The sequence below is a fragment of the Thunnus thynnus genome, chromosome 18 (genome assembly GCF_963924715.1).
Source record: "Thunnus thynnus chromosome 18, fThuThy2.1, whole genome shotgun sequence".
Lineage (NCBI taxonomy): Eukaryota > Metazoa > Chordata > Actinopteri > Scombriformes > Scombridae > Thunnus > Thunnus thynnus.
In genome coordinates, this window is record NC_089534.1 from 14,541,148 (window position 1) to 14,563,522 (window position 22,375).

The window sequence follows — 22,375 nt, forward strand, 5'->3', positions numbered from 1 at the left end:
GCGTTGCAGAAGGCTTTACACCATGCAATTCAATTGCAACTTAATTTAACCCAAGTTTCAAGTTGCGTGAAAGTTTCACCCTGTAAAGCCAGTTATGTACCTTCCCCCCTCCCCTTTATGTGTATCAGAATAAAGGTGTGATTATAGAGGGCATTAGCTTCTCTGCTGGCTTTTATTAGGCCACACATGAAGAGCTGACACCCTTCCTAGGAGTCATTTCTTTTTGCAATTTTCTGCTCGGTTTCATGTTCCATTACCGGCAGATTATGCTTTTTCCTCTGTCTTGCACATACACTCATTTATGGATGAACTCACACGCAAACACATTTGCAGCACGCACGCATACACACACACACACACACACACACACACACACACACACACGCACGCACATATTGTGAATACTCATGACCATGCACTATTGGACCACTGGTTGCTGTGTGGTGAATGGGAGAGCTTGCCAAGAAGAGAGGACAGTAATTAAACCAGCAGTGAATTGCTTTCTTTACTATGAAAATAAAATCAATTCCAAAATCCATTACCTGTGTGTATTATTAAAAGCCTACTGTGAGAGAAAAGGTGAGTTTTTACTCTAATTCAGGGCTCAAATTACACAGTGGCTTTTGGGGGAGCTGTATTTTCTGGTGCGCTGCTAAACATGTCATGGTTACTGCGAAAAACATTCTACTGTTACTACACACAGTTAATACTGTCAATAACATTTCAATGCATACAGAGAAAATCTAACCATCCAGGTAGCACAAAGACATAGAAAAACAATTCACTGTTGCACTGTTTTTATATCTCTTAAGCAACAGAATAAAAATAAAAAACAGCACGAATAGACACAGCATTGTGTTTATTATAATGAAGACAAATGTTCGGAAAATGGAGTGTAATGGGCGAATAAACACAACATTGACATATTTTTTCTATTATTATTTATTTCAGGAACCATAATGTACAGAAAATAAAAATCTATAACCTGTGACACAAAAATGGGCCATATTTTAGAGCTCCTCCTAAATTTCTCAAAGTAGGCTTTCAGGGGAGCTCATGTCCTTTTGAACCTTGGTCTAATTTCTCAGTACGTGTTTTTTTATGTGTGCATGTGTGTGCATATTTTGTGTGTATGGGTACTCCCCCAGATTTTACATGTCAAAGTCAATTTACTAGTCATGACGAGCACTACTCAGCCTGCAAAAACAGCTGTAGTCTATAGTAGTTGTAGTAATGTAGTTTGTGGCTCTGGAGGAGCTTCGTCAACGCTGAGTTTGTCAACCTCAGATTTTTAACTGAAAGCCTATATTACAAACAGGAGTATAGGGTATGGAAGGTGTACTGATTATGACAGACATTATTGAGTTGTATTATGAGAAGTGTAGTATAAAGTAATTTAGGAGCTTGATGCATACTTGAAACTAACAGTCATGATATCGCGGCTGCATGATTTTTTTTTTTTTATTGTATCCTTGGCCTTCTGTATATATGTATATATATATATATATATATATGTATATATATTAGCATGAATTTTAGCCATTTGTGTTTTTGACATGCAATATTTAGTTGCCTTGCTCCTGACGTCTGCCTGATATCTCAGCAGCCCTTGGATGGACTTCCATGAAATATTGTACAGACATTCATGGTTCCCAGTGGATGAATGATATAGACTTTGTTGATCTCTTGAATTTTCATGTAGCCCCATCATCAGGTAAAAGGTTGAATTTGTCCAATACTTTGGTTTATGACTAAATACTGCAAAACCAAAGACATTCCTGTCAGCCTCAGCTGTGCTTTGTTTTTAGTACTAAATAGCAAATTGTTAGCACTCTGACAAGCTAAACTAGGATAGTGAAAATGGTAAACGTTACACCTACACGTTAGCATGTTATTATTAACATTAGCATTGTCATTATGAGAGGATTATGCTAACATACTCACAGCTAAAATAATACTCCTGCAATTTAATGCTGCAGTCTTGATTAATTGATAGTATTATTCCCTAGTATTGAAATTGTGATTTCTGGTTATTTTACAATAGTGAATTATGCAGAACAGTTGTTACTGTCAGAGTTTTTCATTCCTAAGTGTGAATAATTGTGTTTGTATTGCTTTGGCAGGTGAAATATCAGGTTTCCTTCTTTTGTCTTCCTCAGTGTTGAACTTTGTGCAGGTTGAGCTGGATCTGCTGGCGGTGCTGACACGTTTTCTTGACAGTGTTTACACAGCTTTATTCATCAAGCTTTGGTTTGTCTGTGAAAATTCAGAAAAGCTCCTGACCTCGGATTTAACCTGGACAGCTGATCTCCACTGGTGTATCATGATTACCCATCATCATTCATTCTGTGGTTCTGCATATGTCTGCTCATAAACAAAACAAGTGAATGTTTTGTTTCAGATACTGCGGTAATATAAAAATTACCAAATGAAAAATGTGAGTTCTTTGCTGAGTCGATTTTTTACTGTATCTTTTAATATCTAATAGTGTGTCTGTCTCTGTGTTTTCCTGCAAGGTCTGCCAAAAATTGTTTTTTTCAAATTGGTGATGCTCCAAATGCAGCAGAGAAATGCATATATTAAAAACAGAAGATATTATTTGGAGGCGTGCAGACAGACTGGAGAGGAGACGGAGCCAAAGTAAAAGCAGAGCCTGTTTTCCTGTTTGTTTGTTTTTGTTTTTGTTTTTTTATCCAGAGCTGGTGTGATGGTGGGCGAGAATAGAAAACTCTGCATGGGTCACTAAGGTGAGAGTGAGAGACTGAAGAGTACAGGAGGAGACAAGAAGTGATAGACGGTGTTGAAATGAATGCAGAGGAATCAAAAGATGAGAAAAATACCAGAGGAGGCAGCAATTTGTGAGTGTTTTTAGAAGACACATCACTTTAAGCATCATTGTGTTTTTTTTCTTGGCAGGCATTTGTGTCATCGGTAGAAATATGAGGGAAGACACAATTGTTGTCAAAAATAGATAGATAACGGATTTATTTAAGCAGTCTGCAGGTGATAATGAGGACAGCGGGGAAGAGGCAGGAACATCAAAGAGGAGTGAGCAGGGAGCAGGTGCTTCGTCATGCTTACATGCTATGTGCTGTGAACTAAAGCTAAATGAACTAACTAAGGAACAAAATGTTTTTATTAACCTTGGGGTTTCAATGCTAGAATCCCGTTGCAGGTTTGACCATTTCCAAGGTTTAACTAGTCAGACTCAGTGCACAAATGTTTAGAGAACTTTATGCTAAATTTCACTGAAGTGTTTCTACATCTTCATCAATTCTTTTTCGCATTATAAGGCATATAATATTTGATATCCGGCCCAGCAATAAAAATGATTTGTTAAATACTTACTCTACAATCTAAACAAACAGGTGAACATGGCTCTGAACAAGAAAAGGAAAGGATGAAGGAGGAGGGAGCAGGAACCAGCACAGATCCAATTAGAGGTGTGTGCACTGCTGAATGTTGTTGTGTGACTGTGAAATTAATTAGAGCATAATACATCATTCATATGATCAGGTTGGACTACTTCATTCAAGTTATTTATAGTTGCATTACAAGATTAATGGCAAGTATGCTGCATAATACACCACATGTATTTGCCTACATCAAGGTTGGACTATTCATCATGAAGTTAATGAATACAACAATATTTGAAGCTCATGTCAGACAGTCTAAATGATGTCTGTTTTATGCATATTGAATAAACAGATGAACCTGAGTCAGACAGGGAAAGTTTTGAAGAAGTCTTTGCAGGGACCTTGATGGAGACAGTCAATGCCACTAAACAATAGAGTTTAAAAGTAATTGAAGCATAGATATGTTTTGGTCTTACTGATTGAATACAATTAATTACTGGTCATCTGGAAATTTCAGTTGCAGAGTCAGTTGTGTCAGTTCGAATTCAGTGTGTCAAACTGGGGCCGCCTGACAGCAAATCCCCAGGTTGCTTTTTGTTGACGGTCCGCTGTTCATGCTACACTGAGTGGTGGTCAGTTGATGTTCCCTTACCTACTGTTTCACACACTCAGTAGCCACAAGGCCACGCCCCCTATAGTCCTGGTCCTGTCCAGTCCTCTGCTGCATTTTTTAAATATGCTGAGAGGGAGGGAGCTTGCAGATTTTGGGTGTGTAGTTAGTCTTTAAGGCTGGATAGGAGTATGGGTGTTTCTTGCCTGTATGTGTGTGATAGAGCATGTCTTTGCTGCAGCCATTCTTTAGCAGGTGTGTGTGCCATTATTAATTTTCTGTTAAAGTAACACTCATTAACTCCCCAGGAAATGAAGCAACACCTGCAAGCTAGTTCAGGTAGCCCAACCGGGAAATTAGTATTGTCGCTCCCCACTTCCTGAGATACGGGTCAGATTACAGCTGCGGTGGGACAGGAACGCCCACGTAAATCATTGGTTTACATAGAACAGGAACACCCACGTAGCTACTATCATTTATTACCCAGTAACATCACTGACTACCGCAGTTGCCACCGGGTTGCCACTTGCCATAAAACAGGAGAAAGAAGAAGAAGACTTCCTCAGGAGACGGTGACAACACAGTTTAAATCAGTGGCTATGCATTTGGTTGTAAATATTATTTAACTCACTTTTTTTTCTTAAATCATTTTACCATTATTTGTGACTTCAATGAAACATTTGGGAAAACTAACCATTGCTTAGTGTTATGTTAACATAAGTAATTTGTACCAACTTGATCTTAACAAAGTGTGGGCTTAGTGTCTTCAAATTAATTCTCTTATTTTATTTTAGTGACATAGCATGATGTTAAAAGAAGGAGAGAAGCTTTGGATGCTGGAGACAGATCTCGGGTATGGCTGCCCTTTTTGCCGTAGGCGAGGTGGCTATGCAGAAGTCCACACGCATATCCAAAGCCACCTTAAAACAATGGTAACACATGGAAATATGTGTATGTGACAAAATTTCATGTTTTCTTATTGTTCCACAACACTGATAAAGTGAAAGTGTTTTACAGTAAATTCATTTTGGGCCAATAACTCTAAATGAGAAAACCTTTTGTTAGTAAGAATGAAGCGGAAAACTACTGTTGTATCAACCATATGTTACTGAAAAAAAACCTACCCTTGAGTTACAGCTCTGCATGGGACAGATTTTAAAATCCTGCTCACACAAATGCCCGCATTTAAGTTTTCTTTGTCCCCCTCCCGTCTGCAGATTATGGATTTGATTATCAGATTAAGTTGCCTTGGCCTGAGCCTCATTGGTAGGTGGTGTCCTGCATAAAATAGAAGTCAGTCTGATACATGATATATTTATTATTCATACTATTACAAACCATGGATCTTCAAATGTGTTTAATACAATAGAATATATAAAACCCCACCTCTCTCAGTGCCTTGAATAACTCTGGGAAGTCCTAATAATCACTCAAGCAAAGTTTTTTCATTTATCTATTGGAGCCTTTAATTAAGGTCTTGCCCAACACTGAAAAGCTCCTCCAAAACATCTCTCACCCAAATTTATATGCCTACTCCAGAAAAAAGTGAAACCAATTTGAGCAACAAACGTTTTTTAATTATTATAATTGTTTCTGTGGGACTCCCGTCATCTCATTCTCCTAGTATTATTATATTATATTATTATAATAACATCATTTTTTTTACCATTTAATATTTATCTCATCACTCTTTGCACTAGCTAGTTGGATGCCTTGCAAGCATAATATTTCAAGGGTTTTGGGAAAAGTCCCCAGAAAAACAACCTGCTGTTTTTGCAATGTAGTATTAAACTATAAAAAACAAAAAGTTCATATTCAGAGGAAACATTCTAACAAAAAACTAGACTTCACATCACTTCACCATCTGCCATCAGTGTATGTTGACAGACATGAAGGATTATTTGCAGTGGCTAAATCTTTCTCAGGCAGCGCAATGCCCATTCATGTTGTGAAAAAGACATGTGGACACAACCCAATGTTTGTTTGTGAATCAACAACATGGCAAAACAACAAGGATAATGCTCTTTCCAGTGGTTTGGTGTCTTTTGAGTGCTTTCATTCAATGTCTGTAGCCTGCCGTCCTGTGATTACACCCACTCATTTTCATCTCCAGGAGGACATGCTGTCTGCTATGATGAAGAACAAATGCTTTGGACATGAGAAAAAGAAAAGGTGTCTGGAGTACCAGAGAATGGCTGAAAAACACAAGTCGCCTTTGAATGGAGAAGTGAAGCTTGGTAACACGATACATTTCCATTTTTGAACCCAGAGTGTCATTCTCGAGTAGACAAGGGAGGGTTATGTCCACGTTTGACTGAAAGAGAAGAGGAGTTGTTTAAAGATGTTTCCAGACTTTCATGACAACATGACATTTATGTAGTATTAATAGCAGAAATTTGCAATATTTATATTTTTTTCATGTCCTTTGTATATTTGCATTGCTTACATCATCCTTTCCTGGATCCCTTGCAACTTTTAGCTTGTGGAAACGAGAACAAATTGGGCAACTGAGACTTTAATTTTAATTCCAGTCTCTATGCTAATGCTATGACTCTTCCTCAGACAATATCATTGATTGTTGAAGTAAAATAGTTGATATTTCTCATGATTAAGTCACATAAAAAGATTCATCCATCCATTTTCTAGCTGCTTATCTAAATCAGATTCAAGGTGAGAAAAGGAGAAGCAGAGCAGCCCAGATAACTTTTCATGAGCAACTTGCTCAAGTTCCTCCCAGGAGATCCCCAGGTGCTCCCAGACCAGCTGGGAGAGTTGCTCTAATTTGTGTGTATGTGTGTTGTGTGTGTGTAATATATAATGTTCCCCACCAATCAAGTTTTCTAATTAAACTGAGAATATTAAATGAACTTCTGTTTCGTGTATACATTAAACATCAGTTCTTGGATTTTCCTATTTGATTTTTATTAGAAAGCCACCAATATTTCTAGATTTTAGAATCTAGAAAATAATCATTTTTAAGATTAAAATAATTGTCAAGTTTTGAAAATTGTAGCAGTATTTATATAATTTATATTTGCACAGAAATACATCTGCAAAAAAGTGGTTTCAGTGGAAGAAAGATGCAAAGTAGAGAAGAAGAAAAAGTGATCGTTCTTTTATCCCATGAACCAACCAACCCACCGCAGCTGCGATCAGACTCTACTGCTCCCTGCTGTGTGAGATCAATGTTTCCTTGTGGGGAGCGATGAGGTCAGAGCTTAGACGCCAAACACAAATGCTGTACATATTCTACATTTGAATAATGAAATAGGTGTGTGTTTGTGTGTGTGTGTGTGTGTGTGTGTGTGTGTGTGTGTGTGTGTGTGTGTGTGTGTGTGGGTGGGTGGTGGTTGCTCTACACCAAGGATTTCATTATTCTCATTAGTTAACTATCCTCTTCATCAATATTGCCATGATTTAAAATGGTTGTGTGTGCATATCTAATCTCTTTGGTTACTGCCGTGTATAGATGACAGGTTCAGTCTGCATGCAACCAAGACATTTAGTGTAATCATGACCACCGCTGAGTTAACAAAAAACTGATGGACTGTTATGTTTCACAGTTTCAGCAGAGGCAAGCACATGTTTTTTCTTCTGGGTTATTTCATTACATAAAAAATACATTTACTATGGTAAAGTGATGAGAGATAAATCCTGATCCACCCTTCCACCCATGGCCAGGTTGACCTGCTATGATGCTAAAATGAGCTGCTAGACCCTTATGAATCCCCTTCTCCAGTGGTTTTCAAATGTTTTTATGTCAAGGACACCTGGGGGTCTGTGGACCCCACTTTGAGAACCACTGCCCTACTCCTCTCTCTCTCTCTGTGTGGTGTGTACAGTTTTTCTGTTCAAATTCTGACTGACTGCAGATGTGCTGTTATAATTATTAAATTAAACACATTAATTATGGAATATGCAGGAATATGCAAAACATAAGCACAAAGCTGAACTAATATACAATATGTCTTAAAACTTATGACATGGACCCTTTTTAAGACAGAGCCTCGAGATCAGCAGGACCCACCTTATGACCCGTATCATGTCAGTTGATACTGTGTAAATTTTCACTTAACTTTGCACAAACCAGTAGACATCTAATAAGCCTGGGGCTTTCAGACCCCTGGCAAGCTCTGGGGCCTCAAAGAAGTTGCTTCCACCCATTTTTTCCGCACAGAATTTTTCTCACTTGACCATACACTTCATTCTCGTCTTGTGCGTTTTGTTGTGTTTTGGGAATGAAGGAACAAGCAAAAAGTCCTGCAAGTTTGAGAGTGAGGAGGAAAACACCATGCTCACAAGTTGTGCTCCATGTTTTGTAAGTTGTCAGCTTGCTTTGATTACTTCAGTGTTCGTCATTAATTACAATACTTTACAGATCCATACATCCATTTAATCTGCACCTGATTTTGAACAATCTAACTTGTTACTAAGTAAAAAAGTAATTTTGCCTCTAACTTTATAAATTATTATTCTGATTACAAAAATCCTTATGGAGACAGTGAATAAATATAGCTATGCAGTATGTTGTCAAAAGGCTTTAAACTATTGAGATTATTTTTATTACCCAGCACTACCACAGAAACACTGCTGTATTGAGCAGGGAATAAGCCACGGTTGTAAAAATGCAAACACACACCTGGATGAGCGATATGCTTATTCTCTCACCTCTTGAATAGCCTTAACAGGCCACTAACTGGCTGTTAAATGACCACATGCTTGCTTTTCTGCTCCACTTTTAAATTCTTATCTAAAGAGAGAGTGAGAGAGAGATTACCAACGTCCTTACATGAACTTCTGCAGTATGAGACTGAAAGAGAAGGGGAAAAAAAATCAAGGATCTCTGTTGTAACTCTTTCTGTGAAAATTAATTCACTGAGGATATTATTCAACAGTGTGCAATTGTAAAAGATGCAAGGGAAATTTCGGGTGTAAAGAGTAACGTTATGAAATGTAAAATATAAACCTTTACTGTGGAAACACTTCAGAGGATAACATGACAAAATGTTAAGAGAATGACATTTAGCGGAGGGTTATTCAGGGCAGGGCAGCCAGGAGGTTGTGAAATGCTCATAATGACATTTACAGTAACCTTTTCCTGTGACTTTTTAAGAAGGGTTAAAACCACAGAGATGGAAAGATGGGGCTATGTTAGGTCCTTCCCATTAATCAAACTGTGATTGCACTGGGCCACAGCCCGAGGGCAATTTCTCTTCTAACTTGTTAATAAGTGAGGATGAGGAGGATGGGGCCACACGCATGAAACAGTCAGGTCAGCAGAGTGGACTGATGGGTACAATATTTGTCCTTTAACCTGTGGGTCAAGCCACGTGACAGACCTGCTGCAGTGTCTTTGAGCCACACATCAAATCCCTGCTGCCTCTAAAGGGGAGCTAAAGCGGCTCATGATCTTTAATAAAATGAATTCAAACTGCACTCTCTTGTTAAGAATATTTTCATGAAAATTCAGCTTGCATGAATGTTTTATCATCACCAAATTGCTCATTATTATGTAGAATTGTGTTTTGGAAAAGGGTTTGTTAGCACATTAATTATGGAGAAAAAAAAGCAGTTAAATACTTGATACTAAAGGGAAAGGGGGCTGCTTTGTAAAATACTGATTAAGGAAGACCTAAAAGCAAATGTGATAAGACATTTACAAAATGTTTGTGAATCAGAAATGACTTCTGCAGTCGATTTTTTCATTCCATTCTCGTCCAAATTAGATTTCACCTTACAAATGTCATCCTCAAAATATCTAAACCCCATGATGGCTGATTCTTTCCCTCCGAAAGCAATCGAATATCTTCATCTTTGCTGTTGAGAATAAACATAAAGGTAATGTTTTTAGAGCGAATGAACGAAAGCTGCACCCATACAACATTTAGTTGACTATATTCTGCTGACATTTAGCAGTCACTGTCTCCCGACAGAGGTGGAGAGGCTCTGAGGACAGAGCGGTGCAGCTGTGGCAGAGCACATATCCTGAGGCCATTCAGGCCCTAAACTCAGTGGAGCACAGTCAAATGTTGGAACACCTGTCCTTAGAATATAAAATTTAATGGGCTGTAGGAAAATACTGCCATTGTGTTTTATCACCTAAAAATGAGGTTTTTGCTACTGCCCTTAAAGAATTTACCAAAAAAACACTGCTATAGAAAGACCTTAAAACTGATAATATTCACTTCATGGAGCTGTGGTTTGAAGGCAATGTCCACTTAAGATCATTTCAATATAGTTCTCCACCCAAAAAATGGAGAAATATATGACGTAAATCCACACTTGATGAAAACAGTTCAGTTGAGTAAGATTATGACAAGAATATCAAGTTGCTATAGGTACAAAAAACATGACTGCAGTGCAAAATGCAAAGAAACTCTCTGAACTATATGTCATGTTGGCTACTGAATTTGAATTGAACGAACACATTTTGACAGAGTTTATCACTCAACCCAAAGTGGCCAGGTGCAGACAAAGGATCTTGTTTGAACAGTGGTGTTTATTTGCATGTCAGTTATTCCACCTGTTGTACCTAAAGCTGGGTGGGGCACGACTACTGTTTGCGTCCAGGTTTTTATCCGGTAGGTATATGTTTACAACTGTTTAGTGCCTGAAGCATTTTAAATAGAGCAGTACAAATATTAAACTATTACCACATGTCCCAACAGGTCATAGATTGCCTTCCCTTGTGAAGTGTTAGAAAACCTGAGACCCCCACATACAACTCTGACCTACACATACACACTCAGCTGGCAAAAACCTTTTTCTGTCCTTCAGTAAAGGAAATTTAAAGTTTCTTTTGACGTGGAGCCAACTTTGTAGTAGACCTGTATGTGTCTTAGACATGTTATTTCATTTATTGTCGACCATTGTTCTCACTTTTTAGGTGCAACATTTTGGCATGGTAGACCTTCATATGCTGAATCTTACCTTCACTTTAAACTGGCAATACAAGTGACTGACTGTGCTGCATTTTTAATTCCTTCCCAGTTTTTCTTAGTGTTTCTGTCGTTAAAGAATAAGGCTGCTGATATTCTATATTTTTGTTATTGTCAACAAATCACATGAAAAGACCAAATCCAACAATGTGCCAGTCCGTCTCTCAATACTTTTTGACTTCCCTGTCTTGTGGCTCTCAGACCCAAGTCCATTGGCTCTTAGTGAAGTCATAAATCTTCAAATCATTTTAAAATAAGGCTAACAAATTTTCTGAAACAGCTGGGCACTGCCATTCTTAGCAAACACCACACAAACAGAGGCGAATAGTACATTTTTGGCAATTCACTTCACAATGCATTCACTGTCCAAGCACCGACAGTACGGAGTTCAGTTAACCGACTCTTCTTGTTTATACCAACCTATTACAGTTTTAATCAGTCTTGCACAAAACTGATGCTTTAAGGGCACTGATATGCAATTCTAGTTGGCCATGTAATTCAAATTACAAATGTGTTGTAGCATGTAATCAGTTTTAAATGTCAGTATGTAGTTGCAGGTTCAAACATATACTGCATGTGATATATGTACACATTTTAGGAACAGATGTTTAGAGGGAAACACTGTAACCAACGGTTTAACAGCATGTAACCCATTTACCACTACCTCATTTACATCACAAGCTGTGTAGTCATTGTTGTTGAACACACCGCCCATCCTAAATTACAGCAGAAGAGGAAAACAAGACATTCAAGTCTACTGGGAGGCCAGGCCAGTGTCTAGATTAGAGGGAGATCCTCTTAAAGGCATCGTGCAGACAGGATATTCAGTCTTGTTCCCTCCTCCCCAGAACATCTCCTCTGAGACCACTGATGTAGCTGGCAGAAGGCTAGTTGGGAGCTTTTGTCCAGATGCAGACTCACACACATGGGAAACAATCCCCTGTGTGAATTGAATACATCCACACCACCGCACAAAGGAACAATAGCTGGTGCCCAGTGACTTAGTGTTGGTGTGTGTGTGTGAGAAAGAGAAAGAGAGAGGGATTTTGTTGTCATATGTTTGTCTTATATGAGTAGCTATTAAGGCTAACAACTAGCTTTGAGCTGTGGAGGGTTTACACACACGCGGTCACACATACATGCACGCAGACAAAAGACCTTGGTGGATATACAGTACGACAGTGGCTGGAGTTTCCCTAGTAACAGTGTTTACTTTCACACTGTCACTGATGGATACAAAGATACAGACCCTCATGAATATACATTCACATAGCATATGGGTAAAATATATATTTATATGCTGAGTCTTCTGTGCTTGCACAAACAACCTGACACTCACAGCTTTGGTGGTTAGGTCTCACACTTTCACCCGCATACACACACACACATATGGTATATAGAGCCAGAACTGATGCACATACACACACACACACAGACACACACACACTCACACGCATACAATGTCATGTCAGATGGCAGAACCCTCTCCTCAAGCTAACAATGTGTTGTGCATTATCTGCCTAGAGCTGTCTCTTTCTCTCACACACAAACACACTAGTAAATCGTTCACTGAGGCCTATTAGTCACAGACCACAAACACACATACAAACTCTTAACACCAGCTGCCCCAGTACCCTGATTTTTCAAACTCTCAGGGGATGTCTGACACAAACACAAACACACGCTCGCCCACCTGGGGCAACCTCAATTTAACATGAAGCCTGTTAAGAATGTACTAAACAGACCGAACAGTCATCAGCGAGTAAAACAGAAGAAAACACAGAGATAAAACAACAGTAGAGGGATGTTTGTCTGATCCATCTAGAACAGAGGGATTTTTTTTTTTTTAGCAAGAATGACATGTTTGGATTATTGAAATGTGTTTAAAGTATGATCAAAACATCAATTTGAATACCTCTACAACATAATTTCCATTTTTAAATTAGGAGTGGGTATCAAAAAAGAATTTGGTATCAGTGTGGTTTTGCTGTGCAGGAAGCAAAGGATTGGAAAACTGTGATTTTTAGCTTTGGAGCAACAGAGGTAAGGAGAATAAAGCAATACAGAGCAAGAGCAGAGAAATACTGGCCAACAGAAGGTTAGAGGATAGAATTAGACGAAAGGGAGGAAACAAGAGAAGAAATGTGTCAATATACTCAGAGCAAAGCCAATAGAATAAAGGATTTGGGTCAATAGCTGAGGAGAAAATCTTCTCAAGGCACATTTATACGATTACAAGAGAAAGGCTTATTAGTCTGTATTTTGACATGAAAGCTGTCTGAGGGGTGAGATTGCAACATCTGCACACTCAAAAACACACAAAGGACAGAGGACCTGTGTCTAATTGAACTTGTCGGTGCAGCCTACACAAAGCTGAGCATCATAAAGAATCAACACCACCAGAGACAAACATACACATGGTAAATCCCTGCTTGCTGTTTTTTTTCCCTTCATGCTCTCGTGCTCACATACACACGCACGTGCACACACACACACACACACACACACACACACACACACACACACACACACACACACACACACACACACACACACACACACACACACACACACACACACACACACACTTTGTCTACCGCTCCCCTCCAGTTGGATTTGGCCAAATCACCTGAGGCTCTGTTATTTATGTCAACACTGAGATACACAAGCCTGAAGTCTTTGTATCTAGAGTTTAGGCTTCAACCAGATGAGCTCTGTGGTCATAATGTAATATCTTAAAGAACCTCTTCAGGTCCACTAGTATGCACATGGTCATTCACTTATCTGTACAATCAAAAATGAATCATTGGTGTATCAGGCTGGCAGCCTGAACAAAGACACACATTATGGCAGAACCAGAACCTCCATAAGTCTACTTTTTGGTCCTGTCAGACTCCATCAAGCTATGAAAAGGAGACAAGCGAAGGTAGTTGGACGTCTTTAGACTGATTGATCCCACCTTCAGTGATACTACAGAGGATCATAAGCCTGAGAAGAGGAGGGCACTGTCTTACTCTCATAGAAGATGAGCAATAACATCAATCCAGAGATAAAGCCACTGCAGACTACAACGATAAAGGTGTCACAACAACACAATGTGTTTCCTCATGATAAACATATGGAGGACATCTTAAGTAATCCCAACTGATGTTATTGTGAAGCAGGAAAAACACACAATCATGAGATCAACATGCCTGTGAATGTCTAAATTCTAGCAGGATAAAAGCCACATGAGGAAATATAGCCTTTGGCAAAGCACTGTATGTTCCCATTGACTCCATACAGCTGCCTATATACTGTAGCTCCCAGATCCCATATGGATTTTTCATAAAGCCTTTATGGGTTTGATGCAGATGACTATTTTACTGCCTCCAAATTCTGTGGAGATATATGGAGCCTATTTGGCTTGAGGCAGGTCAGGAGGCACTGGAACATCAATAATTCATACATCCCTGTGTGTGCATGTGAGTAAGAGCGAGAGTGAGCGAGAAATCATGTGTTTATGTGTAAGGTGTTGTGTGTGACTGCATAAGCTTTTTTATTGTGAGCAAAACTCAAACAACACCTGCTAGACCAAGCGATTATTTTAATATTTCAACCTCCATTTATTTGAACCAAAAAAGAGATCAGGGTTAAATCCACTAAACTTAAATACAAAAATAAGGGACTCAAATTGAAATCAATATATGAACACAATTTACACATACATCCAGTGCTGTGGAGCAGGATGACAGCATTGTGAAATGACAATACTCTTGATATGGCAAAAGGGGAGCTTGAACAAGCCAAATGCTTTGTTTAGGCAACTGCGTAACCATCTGGGACTGTCAGAGGTCTATGAAATAGTGGCTTGGATCTATGTTATGTCAGTCCCGGTTTTAAAGCTAACAGTAAAAAAATAGAAGGGAGACTTTTCGAGAGCCATCCCAGATCCTATCTTTCATCACCCCCCCCGCCCCCCCATCTCTCCCTCTCACCGTCTGGTCTGCCGCAGCAGGCGCCCTATGCAGAGAAGGGGCCAAATCCATTATCCCGAGAAATTAAACAGAAAACCAAACCGAGCCTGTGCGCTATGTGTGGGTATTAAAGGTGATTTCGCTGTTCGGGGCAATGGGTTTAGTAGAAATCGTGTGTCCCACTCAGCACGAATTCTATTCTGAAGGGGCGTTGTCTGTTTTTATGGCCGCTCTCTCTCAGTTTTCAACACTCTGCAATTTGATGGAAATTCCACAGTGCACCCGTGGTCCAGACGCAGCCCGGGGTCCATCCGTGACATGCAGACAGTCCAAAACCAACAGGTCCTTGCATGTGTGCGTCTGTGTGCTTGTGTGCGTGTGTGCGAGTACGTTTTGTGTGTGCGCGTCTGTGCGCAAAAATGTGCGTCCGTGCGCGATGGCGAGAGGGGGGGGGAGAGGGGGGGAGGGGTGGGGGAGAGGATATCAAACGGAATCCCTGATCACTCCTTGCCCCCGTTAACCAAAGACAGCTCTTTGAGAATTCCACTGGCGTCCACTCGCCTCCTCTCCCGAATCATGTCCTCCAGGCTGCGAAAGACCAGAGTGTGCACCCCGCTGCCGGACAGATGCACTTTGAGGAAATACTGCTGCTCCGCTGAGTGCGCCTCTCCCCCGGCTTTGAACTCCCGTTTCCCAAAGCGGCACCAGGCTGCGAAACTTTCCGAGTTGGTCCAGCATATCTCCTCGCTGCTCAGGCCCAGGTGTCCCACCGCGTTCTGCATCACCAGGTCTGGAGGTAGCGGCCGGTACCGGTACCGATTGTTGACTATCCTCCCGTGGCGACCGTTACTGATCTCAAGCAGGCTGTCCTTGCGGATCTCGCCCTTGTGCAGATGAATGACCTGGTCGTCCTGCTCGTAGATGGCCCAGTGGGGGGCTTGCGCGGTGGCCACCAGCTCCAGCAGGTCCCCCGGTTTGCACATAGTCAGCAAAGTTTTGGCCGAGTACACATTCAAGTCCTCGTTCTCCCGGAGCTTGGAGAAGATGCATTCCTGTGCGCAGAACGCCGAGTACTCCACCTCGCTGACCGAGAAGGGTCCTTCCTCGGCCGGGCTGTGGTCCTTGGTGAAGCCGCAGTCGGACGGAGTGCGGTCATCCACCTCCTCCTCTTCGTCAGAGAAGAAGTAGGCGACGCCGACCCGAAGCTCGTCCTTCTCCAGCCCGGACGGATCCCCCGTGGGCAGCTCGCTGTAGTTGAGGTGGGTGATCCGATCCAGTTGATTTCCCATCAATGACCTGGCAAGGCAGAGGCATGGACTGCGGTGTCTGAGAGGGAAAGACAGGAGAGATAGACAGAGATAGAGAGAGATGTCAGTGGCATGAAATACACCGTTAAGCAAATATATTCACCTTTCACAGGGCAGCACACATGCTTTGCTGCATTTGAATCCCTTTTGTCAATAGACAAGAGAGTAGGCTAAGAAAACACTCAACACTTCTCAGCAGTCCCCTATATGGAGGGGCAAGAGCTCTCTCGTGTTATTGAGCCGAAAGAGTACACTAACACAATCAATGATCCACTGCCCCTTGCTCCCTCCACATCCATTAGTCAATCATTAATTCCAGTGGAATGTAAAAACAGCCCGCGTTTCCCTGTAGAAGAAGCAAGGAAAGAGAAAAGAGGAAAAACAGTCTGAGCCTTGCAGGCTCAGAGAGAGTAAATAAAGGCCAGTCTTGTGTCTTTACGCACGGCGCAAAGTATGAAAGGAACTGGAGAAAAAGAGGATACCTGTGCGCTCCCCGGGCAAATGGTTAAATATCCTTATGGTCCATTAGAACAGCGGGCGGCACGGTCCACTGCTCTCCTTCTTTCTGTTCTTTTTTCCTCTTTCTTCTCACTTGTCTCACACTCTTCGCACCGCGCACCGGGAGCTCCGGCTGTCGTGCGTGCTAGTACTTCACTTCTTTCAGCACCAGCTCGATTTAAGTACCAAGGAGAGCTCCGCCTCGGCCGGCGCGCTCCGCCTTCAGTTGTTTTTAGTGGATGGCAGTCACGGGTCTATTACCGCCGAGCCAATGAGAGCATCAGAGGAAAATGCCAGTTAATCAGATGCTCCAATCAGGTGTGGGCAGGGCGGCTGGCGGCGATAGGCAGCTGTTACCGTGGCATGGTTTTTGTTGTCAGAGAGCTGTGGAATTCTCTACATGATCAACGGAGTCCATATAGGCAAGTTCAAGGCAACAATCGTCAGTGTTAACAGCCTGCATATCTCAAGACGAGAATTTCCGTCTTTTATTGCTTTGATGTGCTATAAACATTTTAGTGCTTCTAAATGCTCCAAAACTGCAGACTATATGCGCACTGTTGCTGCAGGACATGACAAATGTATCCTCACCTTCCCGAATACATTAATATATGCTCTGTCCTCCAGTTCCCATGTGTGACTTGTAAATTACTTCCACATGCTTCACTTGTTCTCTCATATCTGTCATTGTGTGTGTGTGTGTATGTGTGTGTAGTAGAGACTGAAGGGAGTGGCTGGAGGCAGGTGTGTATTTGTGTGCAAGGTAGGAACAAAACAAAGGATTCCACAGGGAGATTAACACAAAGTCTATAATATTTTTCTTTGATTTGATATTGTGTCACAGAACAAAGTCTGACTGAAATGAAATGCAATCAAATTTCAGCCTGTGACTCACTTTTGCATGCATAATATATTGTACACTTCCATATTGTGCATGCAAGATAAATGCGAGTGCACTTATGTCATCTACACTTCGCAGGCACGTCTCTCTTTTCATCACCCCTGCCCAGAGCAGATAGCCATCTTGCCGCTTATATCAGACCCCTCACTATATGGAGTCAATGTTTTCTCTGTCTACCTCCACATCGGAGGCATTCTGGCAGCATTCGGAGAGCTCCTCAGAGTATCTCTCTTTTTCTCTCCCAGATGGTTGGAGATAGCAGCTCTCCAGTTACTGACATAGGACAGTCCCTGGTATTTGTTTCCACCGGTGACAGGCAGAGCGGATGGTGGCTTTTCATTAGGTGAGATGTGATTGTGCAGATTTACAATCTCTCCCACATACACACACACACACACACACACACACACACACACACACACACACACACACACACACGCACACACATACACACACACCTACACACACAAAAGACAAACATTAACAGTCATCCATGCAGCTGTGTGCATGTCCTATACATTTACACTTCCATGTGAGAGCAGTGGTTAATGTATCTGATGGTATAAGTTGTACTTACCTTTCTGTGTGTGTCCATGTACTTAAAGTCAAATGGTGTGAGAGAGAAATAAGTCATAAATAAGATTTTTTTTCATCCCATGGGCATAGCCCTGCCACCCCAACACCGCCCCCACCCCCACCACCCCTCACACACAAGGTGTCATGGGACTGTCAGCAATGGCTTTGGCTGCAGCTCCTACAGGCATGTGGTTCTGCCACCTATAATCTACAATGAGCAGAAATGAGTTTCTTTTGTAGATGCCGCCTTTTCTGGACACACACATACTGTACTCGTTCTCTCACTCTTTTTCTTTCTCTGTCTCTTTCCCTCTCTTTCTTTTACACATGCACACACCTAATCATATATGCAGCTGGTGTAATAATAAGGCAGGGTGCAGACGGTACTGGAATAACTACTGAGACAGGGTGATATTTCACAACCCCAATAATTGGATACGTCTCTATTCCCTAATTACTAACTAAATCATATACTCTGCAGCACCATACCGTGCAGATAAAACAGAATGACACACACACACACACATTCAGCTGTCCGCAAATATATGCACAAATGTGGTCCAACATCAACGTGTCTGTGCAAACATGAACAAATACACACATGCACTTCATTAGACGTGGTATGAAAGCGCTCTCTCACCCTGTCTTCTCTACATACCCAAGCAGACATTTCATACAGCACCATAATGTTTGTTGTACTGTTGTGCCCGTGCACACATTCACATTCAGCTGCTGACCATAGTTTTATGGGGTGTGAAACTGAGAAAGCTTTGGTTATATACATGCAATATAAAGGGTGTGTCTTTTGAGAAGAAACGGCACTACATCAAGTCATAAACCCTTGAGGCGCAAGGTGTACCAATTTGTAGCAACACTACGCATGTGTGTGTGTGTGTGTGTGTGTGTGTGTGTGTGTAGTGCTGCTGGAGTAGGGTGTAGAGTGAAGAGAGATTGTCTGCTGTTTTTTGTGTGTTAGATATTTGTAAGTGCTGATGTCAGCAAACAGAAAAAGGCAACCTGTCATATCAACATTTTAAAGACCTATATCACCTGCAAACTGTATATCACTTTATATATTTGTGGCATTCTATCCCCTAAATCACCAAATTATTAAAAGACTCTTTTCTTTTCTTCTGCGTATAAAAACCAAGGTAGTAGAAAATACACTGTAAGCTTTTTTTGTAATACTCTATTGATCCCTGCAGGGAAAATAATCTTTCTGCTTGTGCCTTTCCAGGGGAGGTCAGAGAGCTGGGTCGGCTACAGAGCAGTGTCAGGTAAAAACTGAGCATTATTATTAATGGTGGACAGCACAACCCTGAGTCAATGGCCTGTTGCAAGGCATACAGGATGGGGTGACTGATGTTTTGTAAGCCTGTGGTCAAAGGTGTGTGGCACAACTGAAGCGCTGTGATGGAGCAATGAGGTGGTGTACCTTCAGTCACAACCCATAAAATCTCCTGCAATGTATTCCTTTTCTGTAGAAGTGCTGCACTCTGTATTCCCACTCTGACTATTTGGTGATAGGGTGAAAAGCCTCCACCACAAAAAGCTTCTCCCAAGAGGAAACTGAGTATCATTTGTAGGGGTGAATATGCGGCACCTTAAATGAAATTAGTTCACTTGGGTACCAAGTTTTCATTGTTTTTTTGAGAGCTGTTGCCCAGTGTAAGAAACAATTTTGTGATATATTAGAAGAGTCAGGCAGCAGAAAAGCCAGACCCTGTGTCTATAAAGGTTGCAGCTGCATCAACAATTACTCTACATTTCCCTCCTCAGTCTGTGTGCCATGGTAATGACACGTATGTAAATGTCGGGTGACAATTATTCGCACCAGTGCCACATGTATATTTAGCTGGAATATGCTGTTGATGAATGTTGTTGTTATTTATTTGTTCTGGGTGGATATATATCAAAATTAAATTATTATTTATTATTCATGATTGAGGTGTTGTTACAATAATTCATCCGTATATTGACACAGCAGGGTACCGCTAACCAAACATTTAATTGTTGTTGTTTTGTGGCATGCACATAAGAATCAGGTGCCACTTGTTTCGAAAAACAATGTATAAAGGCAATTATGAATTATGAGACACCCTCCAGCATGTCTTTTGTTGTGATTGTAGGTGTTTATGTGCTACAGATGGTAGCCATCAACATCATCATCATATCTATAATCACAGTGCAGGCTTTCCCCTGGGGTGTTATTTCTTGAACTGAACATGGTCTTTATCTTAGTGGGAAAAGGGAACCATGACGCTCAGGGTTTTTGCTTGGTTAAACTGTATAATAAGCAATCATAGCACAAAAACTGTATACTGGCACAGTTCTAGTGGCACTCATGAATGAAAATGATCAGTAACAGTATTCTAGATACACTGACAAGTTTTTTTCCCCTCTTTTTCAGGAACACTTTGCTGTAAGAGGCTTGTTCAAGGGCACGTTATGTGATATTAAGTTCTGTCATCTTATGTTATGTTATGTTATGTTATGTTATGTTATGTTATGTTATGTTATATTTTATTTTATGCTATATTAAGTGCTGTCATGTTATGCTATGTTATGCTATTCTATGTTATGCTACGTTATGCTATTCTATGCTATGTTATGCTACGTTATGCTATGCTATGCTATGTTATGCTATGCTATGCTACGTTATGCTATACTGTGTTATGCTACGTTATGCTATGTTATGTTATGTTATGTTACGTTGTATTATGTCATGTTATGTTATGCTATGCTATCCTATGCTGTTATTTTATTTAATTTTCTGCTATGTTGTGTTATGTTAATAAACTGCAATCTTGCTGTTACAGCAATATGCTAAAGTCTATTTCTATTTTATTTTTCTTAATGTAAGCACTAGTCATTTTGATTTTCATATAAGCAATTGAATATGGGCCCAAATTACAGCATAAATAACCAGAAATGGCAAAAATCCTCCTAGAAATCAGTTAGTCTGTCCCAGCCGTGTGAAACGGATGATGTTTGCCATCATGTCAGAGCAACAGGTGTTTGTCTAAGCAAGAGGAGAGACATGTTTAGAGATGGTAGATGTTGTTGTTGTTATCAAGGCAAAGGTTTAGTTCTTGATTTGGAGAATGCAGAAGCAATATGACCATGCTTGCTTAAAGTTGCCTTTTTGGAACTGTATAATTTTTATTGAGATGTTCAGTGATGTCTAAACAGTACTGGCTTAAAGACCCTGGTTCATATCCAGGCAGTCACATATGGTATCAAGCTGTCCCAAGACATCTTGCAATTCAACAAGGGAGGAAATTGGAATAGTTTGGTCACGAAACATTCCTTTTGCCAATATGAAGGATTGAATTGGCAAAGTGTTTCTGTATAACACCAGTTCCAAAAGTCTCCCTCCATGCTTCTCCGAATACAGCCGGCCCTCCCATTGTGATACACAACATCTTCATGTGTTGTGCTGGTTTTGTCCTCATGAAACAATGTCCATCCAAAAAAAGTGATGAAAATATTTGTATTTTATTGTCAATAAGTCTGAATTTGAGGTTTGGTCATCACATTAGTTTTTGTTTTACAGTGTTTTTCTAGACTTTTGTATTATTTAAAGCTGAGTATTTTTACATTAATCTTATTCTCTTCTGAAACATTCCGAGTAAACCAATATTGTATTTTTAAATATTTCAGTGTTTCAAACTGTATTGGACAGTATCCTCCCATATTTTTACAATAATATTTTCACCAAAACCCTCTTGATTCGTCAGACACCATATTTCTATCTAATGTGTGTGTGTGTGTGTGTGGCCAGGTTTTTGTATATGTGTGTGTGTCATGTGTTTTGTTCCAACTCCATCTGTCTCCCATTGAAAAGCAGGTCTTCTGTCAGGTCTTATCAGCTCTCCTCAGACTGTGGACTGTGACTCATTCAGGAGGCCCTCGTCTGACACATCTGAAGCCCATCGATGTGGCCGTGAATGTTAACTTCTGCAGATTTAACTCTTCTCCATCTCCAACTTATTGCTGCTACAGTCGTTCTCTCTCTGAAAAGCCCTGTACCTTTCACAGACCTGTGTGTGTGTGTGTACATGCTGAATTCTATCTTTCTGCACTGAACTGAGAGAGCAGAATTATTGCTCAGTGTGATCCTATGTAGTTAACAAAATCATAGTGTGAAGGTCCAATATGCTGAGTTGACAGAAGGTTGTGGCTCAATGGGCAGTGCAGCAACATAAATCAGGTAAGATTCTGCTCACCAAA

At 40.6% G+C, this 22,375-nt stretch overlaps 1 protein-coding gene across 1 annotated transcript; it reads right to left on the reverse strand.

Annotated features, from left to right (window-relative positions):
* Nucleotides 1–14,485: 14,485 nt before the first annotated feature.
* On the reverse strand, nucleotides 14,486–16,848 carry lratd1 (LRAT domain containing 1). The gene is made up of 2 exons (XM_067573005.1): nucleotides 16,650–16,848; nucleotides 14,486–16,186 (listed from the first exon to the last, which is right to left on the reverse strand). Exon 2 carries the CDS (start codon nucleotides 16,147–16,149, stop codon nucleotides 15,361–15,363), a length of 789 nt encoding a protein of 262 aa, XP_067429106.1. The 5' UTR covers nucleotides 16,150–16,186; nucleotides 16,650–16,848; the 3' UTR covers nucleotides 14,486–15,360.
* Nucleotides 16,849–22,375: the final 5,527 nt, after the last annotated feature.